The sequence below is a fragment of the Gymnodraco acuticeps genome, unplaced genomic scaffold (genome assembly GCF_902827175.1).
Source record: "Gymnodraco acuticeps unplaced genomic scaffold, fGymAcu1.1, whole genome shotgun sequence".
In the NCBI taxonomy this organism is placed as follows: Eukaryota; Metazoa; Chordata; class Actinopteri; order Perciformes; family Bathydraconidae; genus Gymnodraco; species Gymnodraco acuticeps.
In genome coordinates this window covers 2,827,818-2,844,987 of record NW_022992206.1, presented here as the reverse complement: position 1 = coordinate 2,844,987, position 17,170 = coordinate 2,827,818, and the positions used below count along the sequence as shown (strand labels likewise).

The 17,170-nt window shown below is 36.9% G+C and overlaps 2 protein-coding genes across 2 annotated transcripts in view; both read left to right on the top strand.

The window, feature by feature from the left end:
- Nucleotides 1-14: 14 nt before the first annotated feature.
- On the top strand, nucleotides 15-11,966 carry rab22a (RAB22A, member RAS oncogene family). Its single transcript, XM_034205703.1, has 7 exons — nucleotides 15-293; nucleotides 1,714-1,793; nucleotides 2,437-2,518; nucleotides 5,990-6,061; nucleotides 7,031-7,137; nucleotides 7,687-7,796; nucleotides 8,844-11,966. Exons 1-7 carry the CDS (start codon nucleotides 258-260, stop codon nucleotides 8,939-8,941), a joined length of 585 nt encoding a protein of 194 aa, XP_034061594.1. The 5' UTR covers nucleotides 15-257; the 3' UTR covers nucleotides 8,942-11,966.
- A 2,234-nt stretch (nucleotides 11,967-14,200) lies between these two features.
- LOC117539571 (vesicle-associated membrane protein-associated protein B-like) overlaps nucleotides 14,201-17,170 on the top strand; it is a 30,556-nt gene continuing 27,586 nt past the window's right edge. Inside the window, exon 1 of the mRNA XM_034205785.1 lies at nucleotides 14,201-14,465. Coding sequence (XP_034061676.1) covers nucleotides 14,408-14,465 — 58 coding nt within the window. The 5' untranslated portion in view covers nucleotides 14,201-14,407. The remainder of the gene's footprint in view (nucleotides 14,466-17,170) is intronic.

Sequence of the window (17,170 nt, the reverse complement as noted above, 5' to 3'; positions counted from 1 at the left end):
TGAGCTTCAGTTAGCTAGTTTACTATAATCATCACAACATGGCAAAAACGACGGATTAATGAACGTTTCAACGCTAACAGCAAGAGTTTTAATTTAACATGAGATGCGCATTTGGCAGCTTTCTACCACGACGAAGTGAAATTATTTGTAAACACACAACACGTGAAGATTTTTCTAAATAAAGAAAAAAATAAAGCAGAGGGGGAAACTGCCAATGGTCGTCGTTAGAACCACATTTTGAGGTAGAGGAGATCGATATGGCGCTGAGAGAGTTAAAAGTCTGTCTTCTGGGGGTAAGTCAGCATCGATGTTGATGTAAACACGTTATGTATGTTATTCCTGACTGTACATCTCAGTGTACCTGTGTCATCAAATGATCCATACTGCTCCTCGTCATTTTACCATACAGTCACTTTACCTGTAAAGTCTATAGACTACTTACTTTTTTAACTTAAAATTGTTAACCGCTTTAAGTATTTTTGTAGTATTGATAATTCATATAATCACTTTACATTCCTGTGTACATCTGTGTTGCCTTGCATTGGTTAATAATGTATCTTCTTCTTCTTCTTCTTCTTCTTCTTCTTCTTCTTCTTCTTCTTCTTCTTCTTCTTCTTCTTCTTCTTCTTCTTCTTCTTCTTCTTCTTCTTCTTCTTCTTCTTTCTTCTTCTTCTTTCTTCTTCTTCTTCTTCTTCTTCTTCTTCTTCTTCTTCTTCTTATTATTATTAACTGCATTCCTGTTTACATCTCTATTGCTTTAATTAATTATCATCATACATAAATATTTACTACATCCTTGTTTACATTTATTTTATTTGCAATACTGTCTACCACTCATTTGTTTACTTCATATTATATTTTAGCTCTTTGTTATATTCTTACTTTGTTTTAGGATTTTATGACCTTTAAAAAAAACATATATCTATTCAAAATTGTTTTGCTTCTCTAATGTGTGCTTATAATAACACACAATCTGCAATCTTGGCTGTAATTATGTACGGTAGACAGATGAGCAGACGGGACTCACTGTCAAATAATGGTACTGTCTTTTCCTGGACTTTAATTTCAAATCAGCAAAAGGTACAATGTTAATTCATGTCTAAACTGAATATGACATCAGCATAAACTTATATTTTTGCTAACAGAATCCCATTAATCCATTAATCTCCTTTTAGCTATCACCTACTAATTTGAAATAATAATTTACTGGATTATTAGAAAATAGTCAGACACAAAATTGACTAAACGTTTTTGGTTTCATTTTTTGGATATGAGATTTTTATAACTGCACATTTAGTGTCTTTAGGTTTTAGACTGCTTGTCAGAAAAAAAGTTCTACTTGTATGCAGGGAAAGTTGTGATTTGAATGTTGACATTTATAGATAAAGGGATTAATTGATTATTCAAACAAAATGAAACATAGATTAATACATGAAAATAAGCATTAGTTGCAGCTCAAATCCTTAACATTCATCCCTATATTGCATACAACAGAAGCATAATTATCATAAGAGCCTCCAAATAATAGACTCCTGAAGTAACATCCTCACACAGTAACAGGCCTCTAGTGGTAACAGGAAGAATGAAGATGCCATGAAAAAGCAATAATGTCTGGGCGTATTGCCCGAGAATATGTTTTTACACTTATGATTAAACTTCTAGTTATTGTTTCCGACTGTGTTTAGTAAACATTGTCTTATTTTGTCTCTGCAGGACACCGGCGTTGGGAAGTCGAGTATTGTTTGGAGATTTGTTGAAGACAGCTTTGACCCAAACATCAACCCAACAATTGGGTAAATTCCTGCTGTCTCCCATTGCTAGACGTTTATAATGTGTTTCATGGGTTTCATGATTTGTGTGTAGAGACGCACAGAACATTATCAATAATTCAGTTATTATCTCTCTATTTATAGATTATTTAAATCCAATTTGAACTAGAAAGATCAGAAAATGTATCAGATTGAAATCTCTTTTCCGGAAAAATATGTTCACATGTTGGGAGTTTTGGGTTTTAGGCAGTTAGTCCAAAAAAGAAGCAGGTGAATACATCATGTAAGGCTTTAGGAAATTGTTATGGCTATTCATTTAATTTGTCTTTATTCATTTCTTTAGTCTTTTCTGAAATTAGACCAAAGAAAATGTATGAATTAAGAAAAATAATTGTCAGATTATAAACAATGAATACAAATGCCAGAACTCCGATAATCCCTAATTGTATTGATTAAAAAAAGTGTATGTTTATTATTGTTACTTTTTATTTGTTCGAATAACTGTGCTAAACCTTTATACACCGTCAAAATAAAAACAACACAAATCAAAAAAGGCATCTTTCAAAAGTAATTCAGAAATAATATTTGTAAACATCTAAATCATGTGAATGTTTTTTTTGTTAAATGACATAGAACATCAATAATGAAGCCCCTTTGTTTTCACCAGGGCATCCTTCATGACCAAGACAGTGCAATACCAAAACGAGCTGCACAAGTTCCTGATCTGGGACACGGCAGGACAGGAGCGGGTCAGTAATGTTCACTGAGGTTTTGTCTTCAGCAGTATTTGTTTTAATAGACTGGTGGATAGCCCACGATTCAAATGATGTGGTTCGGCAGCCAAATCACAGCAGCTCACAGTTATGATAATGTACAGCTAGCATATTTAAAAATCCACCCATTACTATCTACACGAGTGCATGCACCACTTCCTAAGAATAGTGAAAAGTGCAGTTATTCATTATATCTGATAGGGGGCAACATTTACCTTCCTAAATGTAAAGGTCTTCTTTCTTACTTGTAGTGCTCTTGGTTTAGGAGCCCCCCTTTTGTGGAGCTGTTGTGGAGTAATGAGTTCAATTTTTTTTAGATCACTGACTGGCGTCTGTTCGGTTAATTAAAAATGTTAGTATTGATTTGTCCCTTCTGTCACCTTTAACCTACAAGATAATATGCATCTCACTCCTTCTTCCTCATTGCAGTCATACATTTAGAGACACAAATCAACGAGTTCCCCTCCCCGTTGCTTTATGTGCTTTTTATGTTACTCTATCTTGCATGCACGTCTGAAACTGGTCGTTGGCAGTAACCAACATGTAATCTACACTCCTGTGTCTCTACAGCAGCAATATTTGAGATGCCTCATCGCCCACACACAGTTTAAGATTGAACCACTGGCATATGACATGTGATATATAAGGAGAGGATACATCTTGGTGTCTTAGTACAGCTTTGGCATTTAAGCATGCCCTGACACCAAGCCTCAGACGGTTATAGTGTAAGGAAATACTTTCTCTTTTGACTCACACCCTGCATCCTACATTTCTCTGCCTTAACTCTGCACATGGCTTCCCCTTTTATTCTGTGGATGCCCTTCTCTTTTTCTCATGCATTTTCATTTCCTGCTGCTGTAATTTCTTATCCCTGCTTCTGTCCTCTCCAGAGAGGTGAGATAAGATGCTGTTTGTCTTTTATCTTCCTTTTTCCCCCGGGGACCTCGGCTTCTTCACGGCCTTGAGGGGACTTCAATGCAGCCTCGTTTGAGATAAGATGAGAGGTTGAAACCCAAGTTGTCTCAGCCCACTGGCGGCTGCTGCCACTGTGTCTTATCTTATCTGCAACCCCTTTTTTCCCCTTTATGTTTTCTCATGTCTTTTCATTTACTTTCCTGGTAACAATCAATTTGTCAGTGATTTCTTTTTAGCTCTTTCCATTTTCTCCACTTATTTAATTCCACAAATTCCCTTTTTTTCACTACTATGTGGCAACTCAGATTCCCAAGGGGCTCACATCCGTGTGTGAAAAAGAAGCAACATTCCTCCAGTAGGTTTTTTTGCATGTGTGTGTGTTTCCCATACAAAGCTTCTGTGGAATTTGTAAGCCTTATGTGGCTTGTTTTCTAACTCCTGTGGAGCTTTGGCCTATCTAAGTGTGTTGAGTTGAGAAAGGGGAACACAAAGCCAGCCAATGCACATGGAATGAGAGAACAGAGCGAAAAGGAAGGCTCTGTGATTTCTACAATTCATATCTCGACACCAGATGAGGCCTCACGAGTACATCTGAGCCCAGCTGTCAACAGCTCGTCGAGTCCTCCCCCTCTGACTGCTCCTTCGCACAGAAAACAAGCAAAGGAGGCTTTAAATCCTACTGGTATAGCAGGCTTTCTTTCATTAAGCACCCAGTTAGTGATTTCGGCAATTAATCTGCTCCGCCAGGCATCACTGAGGTCGTTCTCTGGGTCGCTGTGTGGCCAGACGTCTGGCCTCGCTGTGATTGCTCTTTGGGTTAAGGCAGAGAGAGACCACACAGGACTGGTGGTGGGACAGCCCAACACTAGCCAATAAACAGACAGCACTCTCCCCAGTGTCTCTGCCAAATATCTCAAGTTGGATTCCCGTTGGTGGACTTGGGTCCAGCAGCAACAACTATAATTATGTGGAATGTGTGCTTTCCTGAGGTAACACTCCAAGATAGATAGTTTATTCCATCGTATTGCAAAAGGAAAATTAAATTGGCAGGAAGGCAGGGTTCATTCCAAGTGAAGGTCTTTTTCAGACTATAAATATCATGATACATGGGTTTATTAGTTAGAGGAGAGGGAAATAATACTATATCTTGAAATATATGGTAAATTAAGCAAATACATATTTTGAAACATCTACTACTTCAAAAACCTGTAGAGGCCATTGCTAGCATTTTAAGCTAAATGTCCATATTTGTGACAGTGGATCCTAGTCCACTTTTTTTCAAGGTGACTTCAGTTAGGAGAAACTACAGGACACAATGCAACTGCTGTTTTCTCGCTTCTATGCTCTCTATTCATTGGATGGTCTGATAATATCCGTTTGTCTTGGAAATGGCGGGAAAAGTGATTGGATTTGAGTTGCACTGACATTTGCAGGCTCATCAAATCGCTGTTGACCACATCTTAAACTGAAAGATGAATGAAATAGCAGACAAGATATATGTCCATGCCAGTGTAGCCTGGTGTAAGCATGCTAATATTTACTATTAGCACCAAAAAGTACAGCTGATGCTAATGGGAAGGCTTCGCAGGGAATAACTAACGTTGTTATATTTTCATCCTGAAGGGGATATGACTGTCTGAGCTATTATATAACAACATATGACAATATATCTAATAGTTGTTGAACAAAAATGTGAACCTGATGTTGGGGTTAGAGGAACAAAAGTTGGGATCAAATCTGATCCAGTCAGTAAGTGTCATCCTCAAACCAATATACTGTATCATATTTCTTGGCTTTTGAATAGTTGTTGAGCGATTTCAGTCAGCTCATTGTTAATTCCAGGTTTCAATGATCATTGAAAAGTGTTTTACCAGGAAAATAACAAAACCTGGCAAGAAGAAAAACAAAAAAAACTCTTGGCAGCTATGAATTTATAAAATGCACATGTTGTTTGGATTATGTGGGTCTTTTGATGTAGATCAAACATAAAGGCCTCCATAAATATCAAAATGCTAAAAGTTTATTTTTGACACATTCTGCTCATCTTTTACTTGATGGCTTCCACATGTGTGAGGTCTTGGTGGAAAGACTTGCCATACTTCCATTTTATATAAAGTGTCTTGGCTAATAGGCTACGAACACTTGGCCTCTGATATAGAAAATGGTTCTGTGTCTTTTTTTCTCATTTGTATACCAATATAATTGAGTCAAATAAAACTCCCGTGCCTATGTGACAGATTAGCCACAGTCTATGAAAAGCCAAGACACAGTTTATTGATATACAGGATGTGAAACTATATAACTGTACAATTAAACGGCAATTATATTTGTAGTGCCCTATGCATATACAAAGATGAGAAATCGGAGGAAAATCTGTTAAACCTCAGACTTTAAAGACAAGTCTACTTTATGAATGTTGTTGCATAAGGTAATTTGATCATCATTTTGATATAGTTTTAAATCAATATGCAGATATGAACCTCCTCCCTGCTCATCATTACTCATTGCTTTTGTTTCTCTGTCTACTTACAGTTTCGTGCCCTGGCACCAATGTACTACAGAGGGTCTGCGGCAGCCATCATTGTTTATGACATCACAAAAGAGGTATTATTTTAGTTTTTTAAAAACTCAACAGCAATGTCTGGTTGTCGACAATGAACTGGTTACGATTATCCAGAGACCTTGGTATGAGAGGTTTCATGAAGGAACTATTTTCTTTATATCGTTTCACCGCCTATAAGGAAGCATGCATTTACTCCTGGACGAGACGCTCAGGCTCTTAACAGCGCAGGATGTAAACAATAATGGGTCTTACTCGGCTAAGCTTTAACGTAAGCTAGCTTCAGTTTAGATCAGTAGAGCTTCTCTTTATTTAGTAAATGCATGTTATTCGATTAGATTCAAGAGGAGTCTCTACGACTGAAAACACTTGAAAACTCACACCAAAACAATTGTGATTGATAAATAGCACTACAGGTAAGAGGAATAAGATGAGATAAGATAAACTGGCCCCTGTGGGGAAATTCAGAAGACTTTTTTGATATCGACTTCGGTTTGTTTTCGTCTCCGTGTGGACGGGGCCCAAGTATATTTTGATACTAATACTTTTCTAGTGTTACTTGAGTAACATTTTGAATGCAGGACTTTTACTTTTAACAGAGTATTCTACTCTGGTAGTTCTGGGCCTACTCAAGGTAACTGTGTTGTTATGTATGGTGTAAATGTGTAGGTTACCTTAAATGTACTACCTGATTAAAAACAGTTAAAGCAATGATTACATAAAAAGTGTGGTCTGTGAGCTTTTTAACAGCAAACGTAAGTCCTTCTCTCAGGCCCCGTCCACACGGAGACGAAAACGAACCAAAGTCGATATCAAAAAAGTCTTCCGTCCTAAGCAGCAACAGAGTGAGAGCGAAAATCAGGACAGTACAGATTCACACAAGAATAATAAGATTAAAGATACAATAACATGATATACAGGTATTAACTGTTAAAACAAGAAATGAATTAAATGAACATATATACATATTTGAGTCTGGATTGTTAAATATATAATATATTGTTTATCAACAGGAATCTTTCACAACACTAAAGAACTGGGTGAAGGAGCTGCGCCAGCATGGACCTCCCAATATAGTGGTCGCCATTGCTGGCAACAAATGTGACCTGTCAGACGCCAGGTGAGCCGGAGTTAGAGAAAATACTACATGTTTTATCAAGAATGTGAAGTATGATGAGACCTTCTCATATACAGCGAGAGTGACAATGGGACTTTAGATGTCTTGCTACGATAAGCAGAATTATTCGAAGGATATTTTAGGAACTTTAGGAATATCTAATGCCTAATATCTAATGTTTAGCTTAATAATGTTATTGAAATTCAGTGTGTGGAGCTACAGCGAATTAGTCTCTGCAAGCAGAACAAAGTGCTTGCCATAGACAGTTTAGAAAAAACAAAAACTGACTGAATACACTCTCAGCTCTATTGTTTTTTTTGTTGTTCACCACCTTCATACTTAATATTTCAAGATTTTATTGTTGTTATTCTGTATCTACCACAACATGGAAAACTGGCACTGCTTTTGGGAATATCTTCCATGAAATTGGGAAATCTTTCACATGATAAGCTGTGAAAGTACATTTTGAAGGTTATCTGGAAATGCATGAAAATTGATTATCTGTCCGCATGTTGCAACAAAATGATTTCCAAATACCTCTTTTATTTACAGGGAAGTGCTAGAGAAGGATGCCAAGGACTATGCTGACTCTATCCATGCCATCTTTGTAGAAACCAGTGCCAAGAATGCCATTAACATCAACGAGGTGTTTATAGAGATAAGTGAGTGTGTTTCTTCTTGTACAACCCCGGGTTCAAATTGAGCCGTGACAAATTAAGCTTTGTCACATTAAGCTTTGTCACATTAAGATAATTATCTTGTCTCTCTTTGTGTTTTAAAACAGGTAGTTTTGCAGTCTTTTTTGAACAATATTGCTAAGGAATGGTTTATAAATATTTCAAGGGAGTCATCATTCTTTTCTGTGTTTGCATCAGACTTCAGCGATGGGCGGGATAGTAAAAAGCAGCAGATAATGCCAAAGCACAATCCACTTAATCATGGCATCCTGACATTTTTGTTTTAAAACACACATTTGCAGAGATGGGAGCAGTCGATTCGACAACTGATAAGCATTAAAGAAATACACAAGCTGTGCCCTAATTCCATACTACATAATAAATCTAAGCAGTTTTTGCATATGCAGTGTGTTCATATGGGAAACATAGACAAATGCATCATACTGAAGTGTTTCTGCGTACTAAAAACTTGATAGACATAAACATGTGTTGTATGATATATTCAGGATTATTACGTCATTGGGAAACTGCTTGTTTCAGTTTGTCCTATATTCTTGTTTTCATTGTGGACTGGTTTGGCTCTTATGTATTCAAGAAGTTAACGTAAAAAAACTGCGAGTTTGAAATACTGTATAATAGGAATTAAAGCTCACAAAGATAAAGTTACATTATTTTCTAAATATTCATGACTTATATTTTCAGTGAATAGTGCTTCTTTTTTTTATGTATCATCAACCCAATCAAGAAAGGGTTTGTATTATGCATACTGCTGGCCAATGTTTCAGTGTTAAAACATTCAAAAATGGCTTAGAATTAGTGAGCTGTCGGTGAATGGGTCACAGTATGAGCTACTGCACTATGAAGAATGGTGTACATTATTTATGTTTTTAACATTATATTTTTATTGGGGGTTTTTTAACATCGAAAAAACATACAGTCACACATACATTAACAGAAACATTTTGTACATTTAAAATAGATGTGAAAAATTGAAGTTTCACAACTAAGAAAGTTTGTTTTGTTTTCTCAAAGGTAAGCGCATCCCCCTTGCTGAATCAGCAGGAGGAACTTCAGGAAAAGCTTTCAAACTGGGACGTCAGGCCTCAGAGTCTCGCAGGACGTGTTGCTGATGATGCCGGTGACTGTCCCTACATGACCTTTGACCTGACCTTTGCTCTCTCTGTGTCCCCAGCGTGCTTCAGCGTACAGCCACCACACACTCAAACACCCCTCATGCCTGATATGGGCCTATAGCAGTACCACTCTAATGACAAAAGCAAATGCATCTTTGCACCAGTAAACAACAAAAAAACATATATACCGCTAAAGATTGCTGGCAGGAGAAATATTTCAAGTTTGCATTGATACATTGATATGCAAATGAAAGACCAACATACACAAGACATCTAAAATGGATATCAACCTCGGTTTGGTGTATTATAGCCCCGGGTTGATTAGAGGAAGTAAACATCTACAGATTCATGAATTCAGAGATCATTTGCACATCTTGTACATTTGTCAAAAACCTTTTATCTTTCAACCAAAACATAGACTCACAACTTTACATTTCACCAAATTATTTTAATATCACTGAAGTTATTGCCTTTTTTTTGGGATGTCTCTCCCAAAACATTGTTAACTTTGTGAAGGATCCATCTTTGTAGTTAACATGTGTTATCAATAATTTATCAAAACAGTTTGGAGAAAAAGTTATGCTAGTCATACGTTTTTATACTTGCCTTTAATCATAGGTTTTTCAAAGGATATTTAGATGGATCTTGGTGATTCAAGTAGGATAGCTTTTGCACGCTAAATATCGATTTTATTGTGTGAGTGCTGTTTTAATCAAGATGTCTTTCAAGGCCAAATACCTAATGGGTGCTTTGATGTAAAATGTAGAAATAAAAGGATTGTGGGAGCCTAATGTCTTTATATAGAAGGAATAGTTTTCCAATTTGGGAAATGTGTTTTTTGTCCTTGCCTTCGGTGAGATGAGAATTTCAATTCATTCTCATTTAAGTACTAAATAGCAGCCGGTTAGCGTAGCTTGGCATAAAGACAGGGAGGAAACGGCTAGCCTGGCTCCGTCCAAAGGCAGCAAAATCTGTCAACCAGCCCCTCTAAAGCTCACTAATAACTACGTTGTATCTGTCAGAGCCAGGTGTTTACCCTCCTGCTTTGTATTGTTCTGCTTGTCTAACACTCAGACAGAAAGGGAAAAAGCGTATCCCCCAAAACAAACTATTTCTTTTTTAATTGTGGACTTTGTTGTTCTAGCTGACTCTGTCGCAGTCTCCAAGAGTTCCAGCTGCTCACTTGTTCCCCACATATCAACTTGTAATTACTTAAAAGGTAATAACTGAATCCTGTATATGCAGTTTCCTGTCGTGCACACAGTGTTTCACAATATCACTTTAGCTTTGTTTAAACAGGCGAGCATGCTTGTCCTCAATCCTTTGCTGCTACTTCTCAACAGTTTTCCAGATTTCTGTGAGGTCTTGCCAAATTCTGTAATTGACCCATAAACATTTTTTATCTTTCTTTTTTTGTGTGCACGTAATCAGCAGAGGCTCGTGCATGCAGTATTGTTTTACTACCTGGCCTGCGATGAAAACATTGAGGTTGGAAACTCTGATTTCTGAGCCTAAATCTCCCCTCAGTGAGGTTGTAGGTGCAGAATCAGACGTGGCACTGTGTCAACATGCTGACCCCTTACTGAACCTCTTTCTCCATGCTGCTCTGAATTACTGTATGCGCTTTGTTCCAAGGTCTTTCTTCTGATTTACATTTCTCTCATCATCTTTTACTTTCTTCCTCTAAACTCCAGGCACTTATTGTAGGTCCAGCTTTCGTTTTGTTTCAAACAGATGTGGTACACTATAGCTTTCACAGAGCTCTATTATCCCAATACTCTATGATCCTTAATGCTATGTTACAGAAGTTGAACTCCTATTTTGGCCTAATTGAACTTCAGTTAAATCATGAGCCCCCACAGACTTATTCATTCTGTGTAATTTCATGCTTGTCTGTATCTCTTGAACCTCTTTAACCCCAAAACCTCTTTCTAAAGTTGCCAACAAAAAACAGATGTGGGTTTAATTAGCCTTCCCACATTTATACATTTGGATTCGGTTCTCTTCGGTCGGCGCAATCCTTCTTTTTTGTTGCCTTTACGCATGTTAAATGTAGTTGTTATTGATGAGTTGTGCGCTAAGCAGTACTGCCTATTTTCTTAAGGATTTTTCCATGGAGTGCAATAGTTGTTATGATGATAAGGTAACATGTGATCTAATCCAAGAAAATAAAACATTAACAGAGTGATGATGTTCATACCGCAGAGCAGAAAATGTGATCTCATTCCAGCAGTGTAGAACAGATGATAATGACAGGTTTATATTGACCTCTTTGAAATGAGCAGTGTGATGTTTTAAAACCAGAGTGGCATTCTAGGTCAAAACTTACATTTAAAGGGAATGACTCTGGTGCTTTGAAAGCTGCACTTTGAATGACTTATTAATTTGCCCGTGTTACTTACTATCAATCAGTCTTCTGTTTTTTATTTGTGTGAAAACTCTTGAAGAAACGTTTTTTAACAATGTCCGACTTCTTAATGATCTCAATGTTATTTTAGGTTTTGACTGTTTGCACAGTTCTTATTTCTAACAAGAACACGGTGCCAAATATTTTCTGCATAATTATGCATACTTATGCTTTTTTTAAACTGTCAATGTAATATAATGATTTAAAGTGCTTATAACATACATGCTTAAAATATTTGAAGTTTCATAATGACATATGTGTCTCCATGTAAACAGGAGGCATGGATATGAAATGTGTGCTAGTTTTGCATTGAAAAATACCAATTGTCTTGGGCTGGCCCTGGGAATGTCATTATTCTGTATTATGTATATTTTTCAGTGTAGAAATATTCCATCTCATTGCACATAAATCAACGTCTTTATTCTAAGCCACTTGTGTGACCACAATATACTTTGTTTCTAGTCATTCTATCAGCATTGTAGTTACCATATTTAGCGTTTGACTATGTGTCATATTGATTGTAACAAAATGCCTGAAAACACTTGTTTGCAGTGTATTTCCAAATCTGTAAAAAGGGAATTGTCAATTTGTTTACTAATAAAAGATTGACAAATATGTCTTGTGTGAATTTCCTACACGTTTCTCACTCCCTGGTGTTGGGCCCAATAGAGATGTCTGCATTAAGTTGTTCCTCTGGGATACAGTGACAATTTTGTTAGTGATTGGTAGTGTTGTTCAGTCGGCAGACAGACGCCTGGCTATAAATATAAATATGACACTTGAGATGCGTGTTTGACTGGCAGAGGGCTTTTCACTGCACTTTGAATAGTGCTGACTGGGCAGAACACAACCTCCCATTCCCCCGCGTAACCCCACTTTCTTTATAAAGCATGTTAGTAAATGATGAAAAGTATGGCTATAAACTACAACTGTCACAATTAAGGGCTCACCAGGTATCACTACTATAATCAACCATTACATGGCAGATTGGAAATAACATTGGAGCTTGACAGGTGACAAATACATTGGTTAATTAAATTAATTAAAATTAAACTGACTCTGGCGTACAGCTGAGCTGCTATCCAGGACAACATGGGAGTGTTTCACAATGTCAGATTTTTACTGTCAACAGTTTTAACCTCTCAGGTCTAAATAATAACATGTGCCCTTACAAGCTGGTTCATTGATCCACTTAATTTGACTCATAACTACTAACCCTGTTTTTGTTCTGCAATAAAAATACAGAAAATGTAATTGATAAAAAAATTAATTATGCACTTTTATAGCCCATTGCAACGTAATCAAGTTGTTTTTTTTCTTTTGTTGAGACAAATACAAAATTGTCAAATAATTATTAATACCGTAAATATAGTGTGGTGGTCTTTATCTTATATGAAAAAACAAACTAAGTCAAGGATATTTTTTACTTTAAGAAAACCAAGATGCTAGGAATTTATTAATGTGAAATATTATAGAAAATTGCACTAAAAGATTTTAAATATGTTTTAAAAGTCATATTTATCTTTGAGGCTGCCAAAAAATTGAAAATGAAAACAAAATGTTTTTTCAAATGCAATGTACTTTATAAAAAGTAGGAATACATTTGAAAGAAACCTTATTTTATTATTAGTTCAGAGCCAAGTCTTTTTCCATGCCAAGTTATCTACAAAATGTTTTCATTATGAGATTACATGCAGTAATGTCATAACATTTGGAAGAAAACTGTCTTGTGAATATATTGTTACCATGGGGATATGAAGAAAAACAAAAGTGTGCATTGGAGGAAGAGATGGTAACTGATGATCTGACATGTTTTACATGATGCGACACAATGATATGAAATTACTTTATTGTCAGATTAAGTCTGCCATTTTTCCTACATCACAGCAGCTCCATTTGCAACATCAACAAGGACAAATACTGACACAAGGAAACAGACATTAAAGTCACTGAAGACAACGTGAAGGCTCAAGACGTACATTTGACCTGGAATTTAACTGTTTAACTGTCATTTTAGGATTGACAGGTGCACAAAAGAGTGCTTGTGGAACCATGTATCTCCGATTTGATGGTTAAAATGCATATTCACTGTTCAAAGACAGTTGGGACCAGTATGCAATAGATTAAGAGACCCAGTAATATATAAAGTTGCTGAAAGTAAGCCAGCTATTCCACTTGCAACATTAAAGTGTGACACAGGATTGCATCAATCATAATTTAGGATTATTGATTTGGAAATGGTACATTCTGCATAAGGATTTTACTTATTATATAATAATAACACTTTATTAATTCATTTTAGAATCTGGCAATACTAAAATTCTCCTTCATTATCTGTACCTTAAAGTAATGAACATTAGTGGAGCATTCATTATTCAGTGATATAACATTATTATTATTATTATTGTTATTATTATTATGAATAAATTGGCCATTGTACAGAATGAGTATACTTTTTGTTTTGTAAGTACATTGTGATGCTAATATTCAAGTACAATTTTAAATGAAGGAATGTCTGTGTTTGTATTTCTACATTGTGCAATTATTTGTCAAATATCTGAGTACTGCAATATTTGAATACATCTACCTCTGCTAAGTAAAAGTAGCATGAAAATTATATACTGAAGAAAAATTCAAGTTTACAAGCGAGCCATCCAGGAGTATATTAGTTACAATCCATCACTGCTTCATACTAAACTTAGAAGCTGTGGGCTGAAATAAAAACCTACATATTTTTAACCTTATCCCTTCACATCGGTTGAGGGGGAGCACCAGCACCCTGGTCTCACCCATCATCACCTATCATCACCCTGCTGTCACCCTCCCCGCTGGGTGGCTATGCAGAGGCAGTGACGTCACCGGGCTGTCTCTCGCTCCCTTCCTACTGCATCACAACAGCCGTTAGTAGCTCGAGTAGTGACCGGGGGGGACAGGATATCCACATACAATTCATTGATAAAACAACTCTTATTGACGCTGCAACAACATCCTAACACGGGGGTAACAGACAGGACCTGGTTGCAGTGAGATAACCCCGCTCCTCCAGCTGTTGGGAGATGGCCAGGCCGGAACAGGTTCTGCTCTTGGAGCCTCAGCACGAACTGAAATTCAGAGGTAAGAGAGGGGAGGGCCCGGCGGCTTGGACGGGAGGGGGGAGCTGCCCCTGCCAGCGGGGCTAGAAAGAGGGGGGCAGGCCAGCACGGTAACCAAGCCGGGGGGAAGCTGGACCTCACATTTTGACAATATTTGCCTTCGTATGAAAAGAAAGATAATGAAAGGACGGCAGGTCAACTGTGACAGCTAGCTAGCTGGATTAGCTTATGTCGGCTAATCAGCCTAGCCAGGCCTTGTTGCTCATTTCTGCTGCAGCAACTGTTTTAAAGCTGTTTACACGTGCAGCACACGAAACAGATGTCCATGGAAATAGGGACCATGATATGTATGTGACAACCTATTTTCTGTATAACCTTTTGTTGCACAGAAGCTACAACATCCTTAGCATCTACAGATAGCTAACATTAGCACGCTCTCTGATTGGCTGTCACGCTCGGACAGCCAGCTGTCATTTAATAACTTGACAGCTCTCAGGACGAAATAACTGCATAACCTGAGCTACTTAATATGTGTAAGCTACGGATCATCAACATGCCAAGCCTCCTTATCGTTAGGGCTTTACATACGCTATTAGACATTTGATTTAAGCTCGACATTTGGCCAAAATATGTTGCTTAAGGCCTAAATACTCTTACAAAAACAAATATGATACTAATTGATCTGTTTTGCAACAGATTACAGAGATCATGTCATCATTTTAAATATTGCATTGTACTATTGAGTATTTAAGCTAGATATTTGTATACGTCAATGAATGGTTCAAATGACAGTTAGCCTCTAATACATGGCCAAACTTGTACTCATTAGTCTTGCTTTAAATCAAAGACGTTGACAAGTACATTGTGTACTTCTTCCCTGTGCTTGGCTGTCTCAGTCAGTGTCTTCCTTTTAGTCTCATCTACAAATCTATTGTTTTTTAAAGCATATCCTGATATTGCTTTTTGTGTATTTTATTATTCATTTTAAATTGTATTTTTCTCTCTGTGAACCACTTTGTATTTTGCAACTTCTTTGCTAAATGCAATTTGGCCATTGGTGTTTGACTTAAGCACACCAACATTACACTTAAAAGACCCAGCAGAACCAAAGTGTTAGGTAACTCACACCTCTGTTTTTATGTGAACTGCCCATTTCAAGTAGCATAATGCTTATGTCTAAATGTGCAGATGGTGTTACCTTACTCATTTATTTTCTATGACGACAGTGTAATGGCAAATTCTAAAGGTATTTAACTCTTTATAGCAGTAATGAAGTGTCAGAGTTGTATTAAGCTCTCGAAACTGAGCCTGTATATTGCATTAGTAAAAATATACAACGAGGTGCCTGATTTATGAACATTTTGTACAAAGCGGAGGCAAATAATGCCTCAGTATATATATATTTTTTATCAATAGTTGTTATATTGTTAAAAGCAAGTTCTTCGTTAGAAATAGGTAGGGATCAGGTTAAATGACATATCATGTGTCTACTGTTGCCTTGTGCAACTGACTCATTGTTAGATTGAGAAGGGACAGACAAAACAATTGAATGGTCTATGGATAACAACAATGCCATTATGGCAGGTGAGGAAAAAACGTAAGTTTTGGACTGAAACAACAGGCAACAATTGTTATACATTGTATTTGTAGTCAGTCAATTAAATCTGTGGGTAGTTTTGATTCACCATTGAGAGTGTAAACATGTTTTATTGTAAAAAAAAATGTTGTCTACAATCCAATAAATGGACCTCAATACAAATAGCACACTTTGGTCCGTCAATAACTTTTCATTTTCCCTGCCCTGTCTGCCAATCTTTGCCTAAAGCTAATTATTTCTCACAGATAATGTAAACCTCTAAAAGAGTACACAAGTATTGAGCATTTTAATCCACAGGTTAATACACGTGTGCTTGTGAGTAATTGCAGCATCAGGACGATGCAGGATTGACCCAACATAAACTAAGTTCATTGTTATAAAGGAACATGCCCTGCAGCCGAAGGCTAATGTATTTAACATATGTTTTGGGGGATTAAGCTATATCAGACTACAAAGACCACACGTTATAGTTAATAGGATCAAATTGTTGTTGGTTTAAGTCTTTTAATGGGATTTGTTAAAGATAAGATAAATGAGAATATCGCCAGCTTGGCACCAAGCAGAGGCACTGTTTCTATGGTTACCTGTAGTTTAATATACCTTGCACCACATCATATGATTTACATGGACACACCAGCCATTGAGAAAGGAGCAACAAACTCATACGTTTTGTGCCTTCTTAGAATACTACACAATACAACAATTCACATGGCAATATTCAGACCCCAAGTTATATGTAGGCATGGGTTTGTGAAACAGGAAATAGAGAGGAGGTATGTTAGCAGCAGCTTGTTAGGCATCAGACCATCTGTGTTAAGGACTGGACTTTCTCGTTTTGTGTTAATCTTCATCTTAATCAGGAGTATTATTTAAAAAATCGAACTCCCTGCTCTTCCCTTTATATGTGCTGTTTATAAAATGTATCCTTGAAAGATGACAGATTCAAACATTAGCTCTTAATATACTTTTTTAACTGCGGCTTGTGGTTTTTGTGAGTTGGATGGTATCCCCAGACACTTTCAGGAAGTAGTATATCAGGTGTACAGTAGTCGGTGGCATGAGTCCCTTTCATTAAAAATTCTTCTGAAGTAACGCCAAGCTTGTGAGGGTCTGAGTTTCCTCTCTGTCTT

Coding starts and splice junctions, on each gene's coding strand:
- rab22a (XM_034205703.1), top strand. CDS start 258: ATGGCGCTGAGAGAGTTAAAAGTCTGTCTTCTGGGG. Junction 294..1,713: donor TAAAAGTCTGTCTTCTGGGG/GTAAGTCAGCAT, acceptor TTGTCTCTGCAG/GACACCGGCGTTGGGAAGTC. Junction 7,797..8,843: donor CGAGGTGTTTATAGAGATAA/GTGAGTGTGTTT, acceptor GTTTTCTCAAAG/GTAAGCGCATCCCCCTTGCT.